This window comes from Rhamphochromis longiceps, linkage group LG18 (assembly GCF_057381845.1).
Source record: "Rhamphochromis longiceps isolate RC_006_pf linkage group LG18, R_longiceps_female_GT1.1, whole genome shotgun sequence".
Taxonomy (NCBI): domain Eukaryota; kingdom Metazoa; phylum Chordata; class Actinopteri; order Cichliformes; family Cichlidae; genus Rhamphochromis; species Rhamphochromis longiceps.
Window position 1 is genome coordinate 37,908,623 of NC_140574.1, and position 15,373 is coordinate 37,923,995.

General features: G+C 44.1%; 1 protein-coding gene across 1 annotated transcript in view; it reads right to left on the reverse strand.

Moving 5' to 3' along the window:
- Positions 1-246: 246 nt before the first annotated feature.
- LOC146648892 (phospholipid phosphatase-related protein type 4-like) overlaps positions 247-15,373 on the reverse strand; it is a 72,233-nt gene continuing 57,106 nt past the window's right edge. The window contains exons 9-11 of the mRNA XM_085388498.1: positions 8,306-8,921; positions 4,994-5,147; positions 247-3,709 (exon numbers count right to left, since the gene is read on the reverse strand). Of these exons, the coding sequence (XP_085244624.1) occupies positions 2,793-3,709; positions 4,994-5,147; positions 8,306-8,921 (1,687 nt within the window). The 3' untranslated portion in view covers positions 247-2,792. The remainder of the gene's footprint in view (positions 3,710-4,993; positions 5,148-8,305; positions 8,922-15,373) is intronic.

Consider the following 15,373-nt stretch of genomic DNA (forward strand, 5'->3'; position numbering starts at 1 on the left):
AATACCTACCAGATTAAATCTTTCATAGCAAAGAGACAAAACGATTACCAGAAGATCAAAGAACTGATAGTAACTGCAGTCGAAGGCATTCTCAGGGACAACTCTAACCCTACCTCCAGGGAATCAGAATATATTTGTGTTTTTATTGGCGATCCAGAGACGAGGACAGTGATGCGTCCGTCAGTCAGCACGCTGTCTTTTATAGCTGCATCATTCACTGTGTTCAGAAATATCTTTCACTTCTGATATTTCAATTGGCCCAAATAAACATGCATTTGTTAACCAGTGTCTCTTTAATGTGATGATGCTAGAACCCTCCACAACTTACACACCATTTCAAATTTACACAACATCTTTAGCTGGTCTCGAAAAAACAAAAACAACAAAAAACCAGCTGAAAAGAATTCGAACAAACAACCGAAACACAAAAATGACTTCAGCGGCCGGGAAATCATCAAACTGGTGCTTCTTGATCAGGGTACATTCAAGTTGTCTGTTGGTTGGGTAACAACTAAAAGTATCTTTCATATTAGTCCTCTGCCATAATCTTCTGAGGTTCCCTCGTGATTCCTATCAAGCTCCTCTACTTCCTCCTTAGTTCGCCTTGCACTGATTTCCATTGTGCTTATGTGGTTAGCATGTCACAGATCTTTGACTGAAAGCGATTTATGTCAACTTTTGTTTTGAAATTTACTATATTACTAAAGCTCGCTTGACCATTTAAAAACAGCTCGACAGGCCCAGTCTTTCCAGTAGCATCAAACGTTATCATTCACTGCACTGACAGCTGCAATAAGCAAAGAAATACTGGAGCACAAGCAAACACGTACAGAAAGTATATAGATATCTACACAGCACAGCAGCTGGAAATCACCCACCGCACATGTTGGTGCTTTCTGAATGTTTTCACAATCCCAACGTCACTTTGCTGTTTCTAGGCAGATTCTCATCAAGATAAACAAAGTAGAGTCCTGCACAAACACGTGGTATCTATGTGACTCGCCTACAGCTACAGGACTTTTCTTTGATGGCACTTGGGCACAAAGTTTATTGAACAATGTAAACACTGGGTTAAGAAAATGTCTATTAAATATTCTTCTAACTGGCAATCTATACATTTAAAAAGAAAACAACAACAACAAAAACACTTTTTTTCCACTGACATCAATGACTGAGTGAAAAAAGTAATAATAATAATAATAATACTGTCTATACTCTATGAATTCACCCACACATGCAAGTATTAAAGTATTTGAGTGTATGAGATAAAAACAAAGTTTTCATTTCATATTTCCACAACTGCGAAACATTATAAAAAATAAATAATAAATATGTGAACAGAGAGCAGGGAAGTGTTAAAAAAAGAATTTTTAAAACCTTTCTCTGGTTTATTCCCAACGTTTTTTTAAAATCTTCGATAATGGGTGATTTATTTGTAAAATAATAAAGTATTATTAATGGAAATATTTTATCTTTTATCATTTATATGTTTTGAAAATAACATATATAATAAAATTACATTTGATTATTTTAAGAGTTTGACCTTTTCCTGAAAATGTTATTTAAATTATGATAATTACATTTTAATTATACTGTACACTTTTTACTTTTTAGTCTTTTTCTCTTAAAATATTCTGATTTCCTTTGAAAACGGAACAAAGTGGCATTTCACTTATATTTACTCGTTCTTCACTTTAAAGTACAAATCCTCACTGTTACTTCAGCGTGCTCGTATAATTATTATCTTTTTAATCATAAAACATTTTCGTATAAAACTTTATCTCATAACCGTTCCAACTTTATTCTGTAATGACTCCATGTTTCGTCCTTAGAGTGGCTGTAATACCAAGTCATAAAGCTGGGAAATCAAACTAAAGAACAGGAAACGAATGAACTTCCTTTGTGCAGGCGATGCTGCGTGTGTCAGTACAACTACCACACAGTAAGAATCATTTATACACTGCGCACCAATAAAACACAGCATGAGAAAAAGTGCTTGTTTTAGTATCTAAACACCATATATGCCCCTTGATATTGTTCTTATTCAACACAAACACAATACCACCATCAAATAAGATATATTGTTATTACCCAGAAGGGACTCTTTGCAGTCCAGACATAATTAAGACCGTGGATTTAATTTCCCCTGTGGCTGCCCACACTCTTATGTACAAACACAATCACAGTTATAGGCTTTGAATACAAATTTCCATCTAAGGGCATGTGGTTACGATGTTCGATGTTACCTGTGTGTGACAAAAACGTGGATGTGTAGAAATGTCACCCCTATTTTAGCTGAGCTTTGTAGCCAGAGAAAAGCGAGTCATTAGTGTGAATCTGTCCTCACTGGCAGGGTAATAATACCAGCGTAGACCAGCAGTTTATTTAAGCCTCTTATCTTTGTGCCTACGAAGCAAGTGTAGCGATACGTGATAAAAATATGTAAATATGTAGTAAAATAAGAAGAAATGTTGACTCAAACTCAGTCCAACCGACTCCTTGTATGTTGACCAGGAGCAAACTGGGAGCAGTCATGACTCGACGTCTATGGCCTGTGAACCCAAGTCGATCTCTAACCTACTGCTAACAGAATTTAATAAGCTGGACAAAAGTGGCCATCTACTGTAGCCTGATTGGTCATTTGAGAACGTGTGAATGTCTTTTACCATGTCCTATTGGCTGCAGGTGGTAAGCAGATTGTTCACATCATCTCCAGAAACGTCCCATTGGTCTAGAATGGTTTACTTGTTTTTATAATTGTAGTTATAGATGGATAACTCACACTGAACATGCTATTCTTTATAGGCCAGCCCAAAAGTAGGCGGGGGAGTGTGAGTCAGGATTGGGCGGGGTAAAGTAGGGGGAGGGGTGGGGCTTGGACGCCCAAACACTCCCTGCAGCTGCCTGTTGGGGTGGTTGGGGTGAATGGGGTTCTCTTGAAAGCTTCGCAGGTTTTCGTGAAAGCGGTTGCTGCTTTCGTTGTCAAGGCGGTTGCCGTCATCACAAAGGCGGTGGTTGTTGTGGAATTCAGGGGTAGGCCCTCGATCCTGGACGTGGACCATGTTGCTGCTGCTCTTCCTTCTCAAGGTGGATTCACGGCTGGATGAGGCAACCGACTGGCAGTCCGAGCCGCCGTCACTGCTGGCAGCTGTCGCCTCCACTGGTGTAACCCTGATAGTGGTGACTGCTTGAGGGTGGGGGTGGAAGGGAGGAGCAAAGGTGGCAGTGGGTGTGAACGGCATGTTCGAGTTGTTAGAAGGAGGATTAAAGTTAGCGTGAGCGTTGTTAAAACTGGGATTATTGGAATTGTTAGGATTAAAACTGAGGTGCTGGTAGTTGTTGGGATTATTTGGATGTAAGGGATGTAACGGGTGCACAACATGTGGATGGCTGGTGTAGACACCTCCTCCTCCTCCCATTCCACTGCCCCCTGCGTCCCCACCCCCATCGCTCTCTGTTTCTGTCCCCATGACACTCCTCCTCCCATCCACCGATCCACCGTCCTTCAGCGAATCGCAGCTGTCCGTGTGTCTGTTCAGGTCATTGAGGTTGAAAGCCGACTGCCGAAGGGAAGCTCTTTGTTCTGGTGGTCTCCATCGCCAGGAGCCGCTTCCATCAGTGCTCGGAGGTTTCACTATTGGTTTGTTTGATCTGGACTCTGGGTGGGCTTCAACACGAACGATACTCCCAGTTCTCTCCAAACCTCCCCCTAGAAGAGCAAGCAAGTATTCAGCGAACTGAATCATCAACAAGCATGTAAGTACGAGCCAGAAAAGTATGAACAGCAAAATGTGTTACTGTAGGTGCTCACAGGGATGCACCAGCCCAATGATGGGATGTGTCAAAGTTTCCTTTTGTTAGACGGAGAAATAAGAAACAATTCTGAGAACTACACATTTGTTCCAGCTCCAGTTACTAACAACAGGGCTGGCTATGGTCACTGATTTCCAGGAGTGGGTTTAAAAACAAAACAATTTCCCGATTCAAATTGATTTGAGTTTGAATAATGCAATATCGATTTTTAAATCATGTAAAAATCCAATATAAATATATGCTACAATATAAATGTATTTTGCCAGAAACAGCAGAATTTCAGTGTAAAGCTCACAAAACTATGTGAACAACCACCAAAGAGCTCAAACACCAAACGATTAACGAGCAGGTAAACGGAGTCTGCAGAAAGACGTGAACACAAAGAGCGACGGCACGAACACGGACACGCCGTCGGGGCTGGAAGCCGACAGCTCACAGACTCTGATGCTGCAGGTTTCGTCACTCTGACCAAAATTCACTGAATCAGCAACAAAAGAAGATCCAAACTATGCTTCACGTTTGATTAAATTAATTTTTAAACCCACCCCAACTAACAAAGTGTGTCTCAAACCAGCCAACCGAAGAAGTCTTGTCGTATTCATGGATTCAGATCCTAAAGTCACGCCATTACACAGTTAGGGTCAGAGCCAGCACTACACACAGTTTTAGTCTGCTTATCATTATTATACTGTACTTAATTCTGTGTTATTCTTTTTGTAGCTTGTTTATTTTATTTTTTATAAATATCACCTTCTCTTCCTTTGCTCTTTAACCCATCTAGCTTGAGGATTTGGTTCATCAGCACTCTAAACATGTCCTGTTTCTTTTAAATTTGGTTGGACCCAAATGGAAACTCTTTTAGCAAAAAAACTCAAATCCCAAAATGCATTGTGGGATTTCATTTAGAGGCTTTTAAGAGCACAAACACTTTAAATATCAAATCAAAAACGGTCCAAACTGCACACAGCGTCTCCAAACTAGGACCTGGGGAGGTTAAAGGAAGCAGGGAAAGGTTTTTTAAAGCTGCTGCTGGGATCAAAATCCAAATGAGTTTACATTTAAAATGTTTCAGTGTCACATGTTGTCTTGTACTGTTTTCAATTAAAAGTAGAATTTGGATGATTTCATTGTGTTTCACTGATGAGCAGTCGGCTGAATCTGCGCTATTAGAAGTACAGACCTCCTCCCACGGCTCCAGTGGTGGAAGCGGGTGGAGATGGATCCTGGTCTGTCAGGGCTCGGTACCGAATGGATCCGGTGCAACTGACAGTGCTGCCACCGTCCTCTGACCGAGGAGAGTGAAGCAGACCCTGTTGTTTAGATAAGGCTATGACCTGGAAAATAAGAGACAGGCAGTGTAACGTGAACTTCTCCACACTTGGAAAACAGGTCTAAGAAGCACGACCGTGTCAGCTTCTCAGCAGCCGCGGCTCTCATGATGCAACGCACCAGCACTGTAATAAAGCACTGTTACTTTTTTATTTTTAAACCAACGAGGAATCCATGTGACAGCTTTACAAACTGAAGCTTTTTGTTTCCCTTATGAGACAACTCAGGATTGTGTCAAACTGAAGGTTTAAAGATTATTGGAAAACAAGAAACTACATTAACTGTGTGTTTGGTCAAAGATGACGACCAGTGTTTTTGATGGAACTCTCTTTATATCTTCTCATGTTGTCGTAGTTATCATTCATTCGAATGTAGCACAAATGTTATTCAAACACACAAGCACAAAGAAACCAATAAATGCAGAGTACTGCATGCTGACTGTGAACATGTGGAGTGTGATACTTTTTGTTTAATTTTGTATTTGTTGTTTGAGTGTGTAAGACAGATAAACAGGGTTATAGTGGAAAAAGAAGCCAGTTTGTCTTTGTTTCCCTCATTATTGGGTTTTTTATTTCAATCAAATGATTTTGTTTTTTCTGAACGCAGGCTGCTGCCGTTCTTTCAATCACTGCATTTAGACGCAGTCTGAGGAGGGCGCCGTTAAAACAGCGCTATTATATTTTCTGTTGACTGCTTCTCTTGGCTTCAACCAACATTATTAGCAAACTTACTCATGGACAAATAAATAAATAAATCGCTCGTGTAAAACCAATGAAAGGCTCAGCCTGTTGTCGATATATTCGCCCAACCTTGGTGAAGACCTTACAGTGTACAGAAAGTTCCCCTTGGAGCAAGCACACGGTGAAAAGGTGACAGACTCTCTGTGCTCTCCACAGAGAAGCTCTGTGTGCCTCCAGACAATAAGTGTGCCATTAATACAGGATGGGGGCTGGTTCAGGGCACCCCAGGCATCATCTGCAGAAGATTCAATCTCACAACACAAGTCGCCTCAAGGCGCTTTATAGTGTACAGTAGATACAGAGAAAAGCCAACAATCATATGACCCCCTATGAGCAGCACTTTGGCGACAGTGGGAAGGAAAAACTCCCTTTTAACAGGAAGAAACCTCCAACAGAACCAGGCTCAGGGAGGGGCGGGGCCATCTGCTGTGACCGGTTGGGGTGAGAGAAGGGAGACAGGATAAAGACATGCTGTGGAAGAGAGACAGAGGTTAATAACAGATATGATTCAATGCAGAGAGGTCTGTTAATACATAGTGAGTGAAGAAGAAACACCCAGTGCATCATGGGAATCCCCAGCAGCCTACGTCTAATGCAGCATAACTAAGGGAGGATTCAGGGTCACCTGGTCCAGCCCTAACTATATGCTTTAGCAAAAAGGAAAGTTTGAAGCCTAATCTTGAAAGTAGAGATAGTGTCTGTCTCCTGAATCCAAACTGGAAGCTGGTTCCACAGAAGAGGGGCCTGAAAACTGAAGGCTCTGCCTCCCATTCTACTTTTAAATACTCTAGGAACAACAAGTAGGCCTGCAGAGCGAGAGCGAAGTGCTCTAATAGGGTGATATGGTACTATAAGGTCATTAAGATAAGATGGGGCCTGATTATTTAAGACCTTGTATGTGAGGAGCAGGATTTTGAATTCTGGATTTAACAGGAAGTCAAAACAGGAGAAATCTGCTCTCTCTTTCTAGTCCCTGTCAGGACTCTTGCTGCAGCATTTTGGATTAGCTGAAGGCTTTTCAGGGAGTTTTTAGGACATCCTGATAATAATGAATTACAGTCGTCCAGCCTGGAAGTAATAAATGCATGAACTAGTTTTTCAGCGTCACACTGAGACAGGATATTTCTAACTTTAGAGATGTTGCACAAATGGAAGAAAGCAGTCTTACATATTTGTTTAATATGTGCGTTGAAGGACATGTCCTGGTCAAACATGACTCCAAGGTTCCTCACAGCATTACTGGAGGCCAAGGTAATGCCATCCAGAGGAAGAATCTGGTTAGATACCATATTTCTAAGATTTTCAGGGCCGAGTACAATAACCTCAGTTTGATCTGAATTAAGAAGCAGAAAGTTAGCGGCCATCCAGGTCTTTATGTCTTTAAGACATTCCTGCAGTTTAACTCGTTGGTGTGTGTTATCTGGCTTCATGGACAGATAGAGCTGGGTGTCATCTGCATAGCAGTGTAAATGTATGCTATGTCTTCTAATGATGCTGCCTAAGGGAAGCATGTATAATGTAAACAGAATTGGTCCTAGCACTGAACCCTGTGGAACTCCATAATTAACCTCAGTGTGTGAAGAGGACTCTCCATTTACATGCACAAACTGGAGTCTATTAGATAGATATGATACAAACCACTGCAGCGCAGTACCTGTAATACCTACAGCATGTTCTAATCGCTCTAATAGGATATTATGGTCGACAGTATCGAACGCTGCACTGAGGTCTAGCAGGACAAGCACAGAGATGAGTCCACTGTCAGAGGCCATAAGAAGATCATTTGTAACCTTCACTAAAGCTGTTTCTGTGCTGTGATGAGCTCTGAAACCTGACTGAAACTCTTCAAATAAACCTCTGCAGATGATCTGTTAGCTGTTTGACAACTACTCTTTCAAGGATGTTTGATATAAAGGAAGGTTGGAGATTGGCCTATAATTAGCTAAGACTGCTGGGTCTAGAGATGCTTTTTGAGTAAAGGTTTAACTACAGCCAGCTTGAAGGCCTGTGGTACATAGCCGATCATTAGAGATAGGTTGATCATATTTAAGATCGAAGCATTAATTAATGGCAGGACTTCTTTGAGCAGTTTTGTGGGAATGGGGTCTAAAAGACACGTTGATGGTTTGGAAGACTGTAACAGACAAACGTTCCCCTTGTGGTCTGAGGAGGAAGCACACACTGTATCCTGCCAGGTAACATCAACTGAAGCCTGGACAAACGTATATTACAAGTAAAGGATGGCATTAAGAGCTGTCAGTCAACAGCAACCATACTGCTGTTCAAATGAGTCCCTGTAGATTCCTGTAGGAAGGCGTCTGTGGTGCTTGTGATCTCCTGCCTGGACTAATGCAGCTCTACCCTGCTACACGTCACTGTCCTGGTTCTGACGTTTAAAGAAAGAAGTCAAAGAAGTTACAAACCTGCATGAGACGTGGCTGTCCTCCAGCACTGAGAGGCCTGCAAGGGATGGTGGTCTTCTCCGTCACTCTCAGCCACTTTTCTCTCACTGACCCACCCCCGTCCATGATGCTGTCCTCGGATTCACTCTCCTGATCCTTGCTGGTGGGATTTTCCTCCTCTGGGATATGAACTAGTTGAGAGGATCCAGGTCGGGACTGGATAGATACTCTGGCCCCACCAGTCACTGCAGTGCTCCCATTATGGGACAGATGATTATGATTGGCCAGAGGAACAGAGCTAGCTGCTAGTTTCATGTACTGAACTGGGATGTGCGCCCCAGCACGCAGCTCAGCTTCCTGGCCTGTGGCTATAGGCAGGTGGGTCCCACCGCGGAGCTCCACCTCCAGACCCATGGCAGACGGCTCAGAGGAGCAGCGCAGCTCCATGTTCCTCTGAGGAGATGAAGAGGAGGCGGGCCTGATACCGTCTATCACCTGCAGAGACAGCTTCCTGTTGTCGTTCTTGTTCTTCCATTGGCTGAGCAGCTGTTTGGACCGGGTTGAGTCCATCGAGGCGTGGATGGAAGCGTGACGCCGTGGAATACGACCTTCCTCCAGCGAGGAACCTCCGTGGGATCTGAAAAGAAAGATAAAGGCACTATGAGAAGAAAGAAAAGAGTGACAGCACTGAGCTCATGATCTTCTTTGCTTGATCTTCACAAATGACTAATTGATTTTGGTAAATATAATTGTTCTGTCAAATTCATAAACTGAAAGCACAAATGCCCAGTTAGCGTTCTGGTAGAGCAGCCTTCTGTTATCTTTGTGCCCATGAACATTTCCAAACATGTTATGGTGTTGTTTAAAGTCTGGACATTTCTAATATAACACAGCATCACAATTTAATTTGAAACAACCCCCACCAAAAAAATAATAATTCAGCACTGTATGGATACTCAGAGGACAGAAACCTGGGCACTGGCATTCATGTCGCTGTCCAGCGGCAGCCCCAGTCTCCCCAGTAGGATGATGTACTGGATGCTGAGGTTACTGGTTCCACTGTATCTGACAGAACATCCAGAGAGGAGAACAGCAGCGTGAGCCACATAACAGGGAGCATGCAGAGGTCCATGGCCTGCATGCAGCTGTTCTTCATGTTGCACATGTGGCTCTTGTGTTTCTGTGGCGCTCTGTGACTCTTACCAGCTCTGTTTCTAGGGCTCAGTGCTTCTGCTGCGTTTTGACTGCCTTTTTGCTGTTCTGAGGTCAGTAGGAAAAAATGGCAGTCATAAAGAATCAAATGATTTTTTGTTGTGCAGCAAGCAAGTGTTGCCGTCAAAAAAGGAGCAGGGCATCAAATTGTTCTGTGACTGCTTTCAGCGAAGGCATTTTAAATGAAGTTAGCTCAGGAAGTAGATAACACACTCGTCTGAAGTGCGAGGCCACAGCTTCTCCTTCTGCACCACCTTAACCCCGAAGATCAACCCTGCAAGCGATACTGTCGTGGTATTCTTAGTCTTCGTGTGTTTTGTATTTTGTTCTTTATTCATGCCTTGGTTCCTAGGTTCTGTTAAGATGTTCCTTATTTGGTTCCCCTCTGTGTGCCCCTCTGTGTATCTGTGAACCCTTGTTTCCCCTCGTGTTTTATTCCCCAGCCCGTTATGTCCGTGCTCTCTCCTCCTGTCTGAACCTCTGTGCACTTCCTGTTTTACTTTGACAGTCTCTCGTCAGTGTGCGTCATGTTGTGTTCACTCCTGCCCTGTCTCGTTACGATTATCTGTGTCAGCTGTGTTCCAGATGTGCTCCCACTTCCCTCGTTTACTCTCTGTGCATTTATGTCCACGTCTCCCTCGGTTCAGTGTCGCGTTCTCCCTCATGCTGTGTGTGACTCTCCCTGTGTTTCCTGGTGAGCTTTATATTTAGTTTTTCCCAGTTTAGTTTTGTATTACTCGTGATCCGTCTTTCCAGCAGTAAAGCTGTGCTTTCTGAGTTTATTCCCCGCGTCCCCGTGAGTTTTGCGTTTGGGTCCTCTCCTGCCTGCCACACAGCCTAATCATGACAGACTGCACAACAAGCCTGTGTAGAAATGTAAGGAAAGTACAGATTTTTGCCTAAATATAGGGAGTAAAAGTAACGTTTGCAGAAAAATATATACTCCAGTACATGTACCTGACAATTCTACTTAAGTACAGCAACAAAGTATTTGTACTTTGTTATCTCCCACCTCTACTCAGGCGCTGCTTTGGACTGTTCTGCTAACACTGTTGGCTTTGAGTCTGTCTCCCTGTCCATCTACACCGTCTCTGTCCAATAAAGGCTAAAAATGGCCTTTTTGTGTTTTTTCCTGTAAGATGCTTCACATTGAGCCATCTGTCTTTAAACATCCTGTGCCTCAGGGGATCTTTGTTTTTACAGACACAAACATTAGATCCAGGTTTTGTTTGTTCTTGTTACCTTGGGGACGTCATCTATTAGTACGTTACTCAAATACTTGTTTGTACATGTATAAACCTATAAAGTGAAACAGCTACACCGCCCCATCAGAGAGCCGTTTTGCATCATCGTCCCTGCTCCACAGTGGTTCTGTCCAAGTCGTTTCCAAACCAGTTGTTCTCAGTGTCACCACACAAACTGTGAGGCTCCTTCCTCACATCAACAGACAATTTTGTCACCTCTGAAATCCCTTTGCTGTCTCTGTCATTGCACACTGCCCGTGGGAACAAAGGCACTCAAGGCCGACTGTGGAAATTAAAGAAAAAATAATATACAAATGTATTTCCAAACTTCCAATAATATTCCAACTACATGCATTCACACAATAACAAACAAAAAGTGTACACACACACACACACGTATGTATGTACTGGTATTTCACGTCTCAATGTGTACTCAGTGGCGGCGGACTCTGTGAGCTAAGACTGCTTAATAAAGACGACGGCTGAACGAACTGTTCACTCATCTGCACATAAAACACACTTTGTCTTCTCTTATAAACACAACAAGAACTTACTGTTTTACTCCTACAGCATAATCTAGTCTGTTCATATGCTCAGCGAATGCCAATGACTGCACGCTGCAGTTCTGTTATTCTACGGCCAACGGCATCCCTGCAGAGGTCCCGCTCCATCACAGTTAACCTGTTAACAGCCACCGCCAACGCTACATCCAGAAAAGGCAAAGAGTAATGGCAGCATTAAACTGGCATTCAGTTTTTTACTTACATTTTCCATTCTGTTCACCTACTTCTAGATTCAGTGTTACCCGGATGAACGACTTGATATTTGGGTTTCTCACATCTACAGATCAGACAGATCTCTCTGAACACATCTCTCTAGCTGCAGTGTGTGAATGGAAAAACAGGCTATTATTACTGATGTACGAGGGCTGAATACAAAGAACTGGTGTTGCAGTGCTTCCATGTTTGTTCTTCCCCAAACCTCCCACTGTTTGCTTGGGAAAAACGATGATCTTCCAGGTAGCCTACCGAGACCATTAAACAGTATATGATACTCTATCTTCAAATTGTAAAGCAGCATTAAACATGTGTTCAGAATACTTGTTTATTAGTTTATTAGAAAGTTAATATAAATCCTGTTGCCAGAATAAATGACCTACATTAAGTCAAATTCAAATTCAAATTTTATTCAAATTTTATTTGTCACGTACACAGTCATACACAGTACGATATGTCGTGAAATGCTTGGACAACTGCTCGTGACCTAAAGAAAACAAAAAAGGAAAAGGCTATGAATAAGATAGGAAATAAATATGAAAAATTAAAAAGTGTAAATTTAACTAGGAAGGAATAGAATATAAATTAAGGTTAAAATGAAATAACTGTACAACACAAATTAGAATGAAGGGTAAATTTAACTGGGAAGAATAAGATAAAGATAAATATATAAATTAAAGTTGAAAATAAAATAACTGTACAACAAAATACACAATACACAATATAGAACTATATAAGAATGTATGAAGAAATCTAAATATAAATAAATATATACACAATAACAGCAGCTGTACAAGTATTAACCGGAAATGAAGAATATAGTGACCAGTGTTGTGCAATCCACATTATGACTTGTGCAGTGCAAATATGCTTAAAGTGATTTAAGTGATGAAGTGAAAACAATGTCCAGAATGTCCAGTGTGTGTGTAAGAACCATATGTGTGGGTCAGTACTGTGTGGTGTGTGATTGAGAGACCGTATCGCCTGCGGGAAGAAGCTCCTCCTCAGTCTCTCTGTGTTGGTCTTCAGGGAGCGGAATCGCTTTCCTGACCTCAACAGAGAGAACAGTCTGTTGTTGGGATGGCTGAGGTCCTTCACCATCTTCCTGGCCTTGGTCCAGCACCGCCTGCTGTAGATTGAGTGCAGGTCAGGGAGCTCGGAGCGGATGGTGCGCTCAGCTGACCGCACAACCCTCTGTAGAGCTCGTCTGTCCTGCATGGTGCTGTTCCCGAACCAGGTTAAGATGTTTCCCGTCAGGATGCTCTCTATGGTGCACGAGTAAAAGTTCCTGAGCACCTTGGAGGGCAGTTGGAAGTCTCTCAAGCGTCTGAGGTGGTAGAGACGCTGACGGGCCTTTTTCACCACGGTGTTGATGTGACAGGACCATGACAGGTCCTGCGTGATGTGAACTCCGAGGTATTTGAAGCTGTCCACTCTCTCCACTGGGCACTCGTTGATGACGGGGGTCTGGTAGTTCCTCTCCTGCTTAGTGCTGAAGTCCACTATCAGCTCCTTTGTCTTACTGACGTTTAGAAGGAGGTTGTTCCTCTGGCACCAGTTCTCCAGATTCCTAATCTCCTTCAGGTAGGCCGTCTCGTTGTTATCAGAGATCAGGCCCACCACGACGGTGTCGTCAGCAAACTTGATGATGGTGGTGGAGCTGGTAGTGGCCACACAGTCATATGTGTACAAAGAGTACAGCAGGGGGCTCAGAACACACCCCTGGGGGGCTCCAGTGCTGAGAGTGGTGGAGGCTGAGACATGTCCGCCCATCCTTACTGCCTGTGGTCTGCCAGTTAGGAAGTTGGAGATCCACTGACACATAGATGAGCTGAGTCCCAGATGCTCCAGCTTGGTGGTGAGTGTGGAGGGAATTATGGTATTAAATGCAGAGCTGTAGTCTATGAAGAGCATTTTAACATAATTCCCCCTTCTAGTGTCCAAGTGAGTGAGTGATGTGTGGAGGAGATGAGAGATGGCATCGTCTGTGGAACGATTTGGACGGTAAGCGAACTGTAGTGGGTCCAGTGTGTCTGGTAGTGAAGAAATGATGAAGTCTCTGACCAGGCGCTCAAAGCACTTCATCACTACTGAGGTGAGGGCTACAGGGCGATAGTCATTGAGAGAAGCAGGGTGGGGTTTCTTCGGGACAGGAACAATGATGGACTCTTTGAAGCATGTGGGGATCACCGACTGAGATAAAGAGATGTTGAATATCTCAGTGAACACAGGAGCTAGCTGGTATGCGCAGTCTCTGAGGATACGACCTGGGATGCCGTCTGGTCCTGCTGCTTTCCTGGTGTTCACTCTCTTGAAGGCTCTCCTTACTTCATGCTCGGAGATGACGAGCACGTTTCCGGTGCTGGCAGTATCTTCCTGTCTGCAGCCGTTAGCGCCGCTAGCACTAGCATTGTTGGAGACCTTAGCTGCAGCCTCGAAGCGAGCATAGAAAGTGTTCAGCTCGTCTGCCAGAGTCACGGCCGCGTTCGTCATACCGGTTGTTGGTGCTTTATAGTCCGTTATTGTCCTTAGTCCCCGCCACAGGCTCCTAGAGTCACTCTGTTGGAGTTGTGACTCTAGTTTCCTCCCGTAGCGCTGCTTCGCCTCTTTCACCGCCCTCCGCACGTTATATGACGCGGCTTTGTACGGGTCCATGTCCCCCGTCGTGAGTCCCGTGTTGTAGGCAGCGGTGCGGGATCTCAGAGCGTCGCGGATGGTTTTATCCACCCACGGCTTCTGGTTGGGAAACGTTGTGATAGTCTTTGTCTCCACGGTATCATCCGCTAGTTTCCCGATGAATCCCACAACCGCTTCCGTAAACACGTTGACGTCATCGTCGGAGCTGTTTCTGAACATGCCCCAGTCTGCGTCATCGAGTGCGTCCTGTAACGCGGCCACCGATTGATCCGTCCAGCGCACGACCTTCCTCTGAACCGGAACTTCCTGTTTCAGCCTTTGTTTGTATTTTGGCATGAGGAAGATGGCGGCGTGATCAGATTTGCCAAACGGAGGGCGGGGTTGTGCCTTGTAACCGTCCTTGACCGTAGTGTAGCAGTGGTCCAGTGTCCTTTCACCCCTGGTGGGGCAGGTGATGTGTTGATAAAAGTTCGGCGCTGCGCGTTTGAGGTTGGCGCTATTAAAGTCCCCCGTCACAATAAGCGCAGCGTCCCGGTGTTGTGTCTGGTGCTGTGTGAGTGCCTCATGCAGCTCGCATAAGGCGGTGACCGTGTCCGCTTGTGGTGGAATATAAACGGCACTTACAATGACCGATGTAAATTCCCGAGGTAGATAAAAAGGACGACACATGATGGACAGTAGTTCCAGATTTGGTGTGCAGGAGCGTGTGAGAGGAACAACGTTCGCACTGTTGCACCAGTTGTTGTTCACCATTAAACACACGCCGCCTCCCCTTGACTTCCCCGAGTCCCGTGTCCTGTCCATGCGGTGAACCGAGAAGAACTCGGCCGGCTGGATGGCGTGGTCCGGCACCGCTGGGTTCAGCCATGTCTCGGTGAAGCAGAGGAGATTGCAGTCCCGAATGTCTCTCTGGAACTTTGCATGAGAGCTTTCCACTCTGCATTTTTCCTCTGAACATTCAGGACCTGGAAACGATACTCAGCCGTTTTCTGAGTATCAGAGTCGTTGAACTTCAAATGGACCCAAACACAAATATTTTTGTAGCTCCAACGTACATCAGTGATCTTCTTGGTTCTTATCACCCCAGCAGGTCCCTGAGGTCTTGTGACCAGGGGTTGCTGGTTGTCCAGCATACAAGGTTAAAAACAAAAGGTGACAGAGCGTCAGCGGCTCCCAGACTCTGGAACTCGCTCCCTTTGAGTTTGAGATCTGTGGACTCA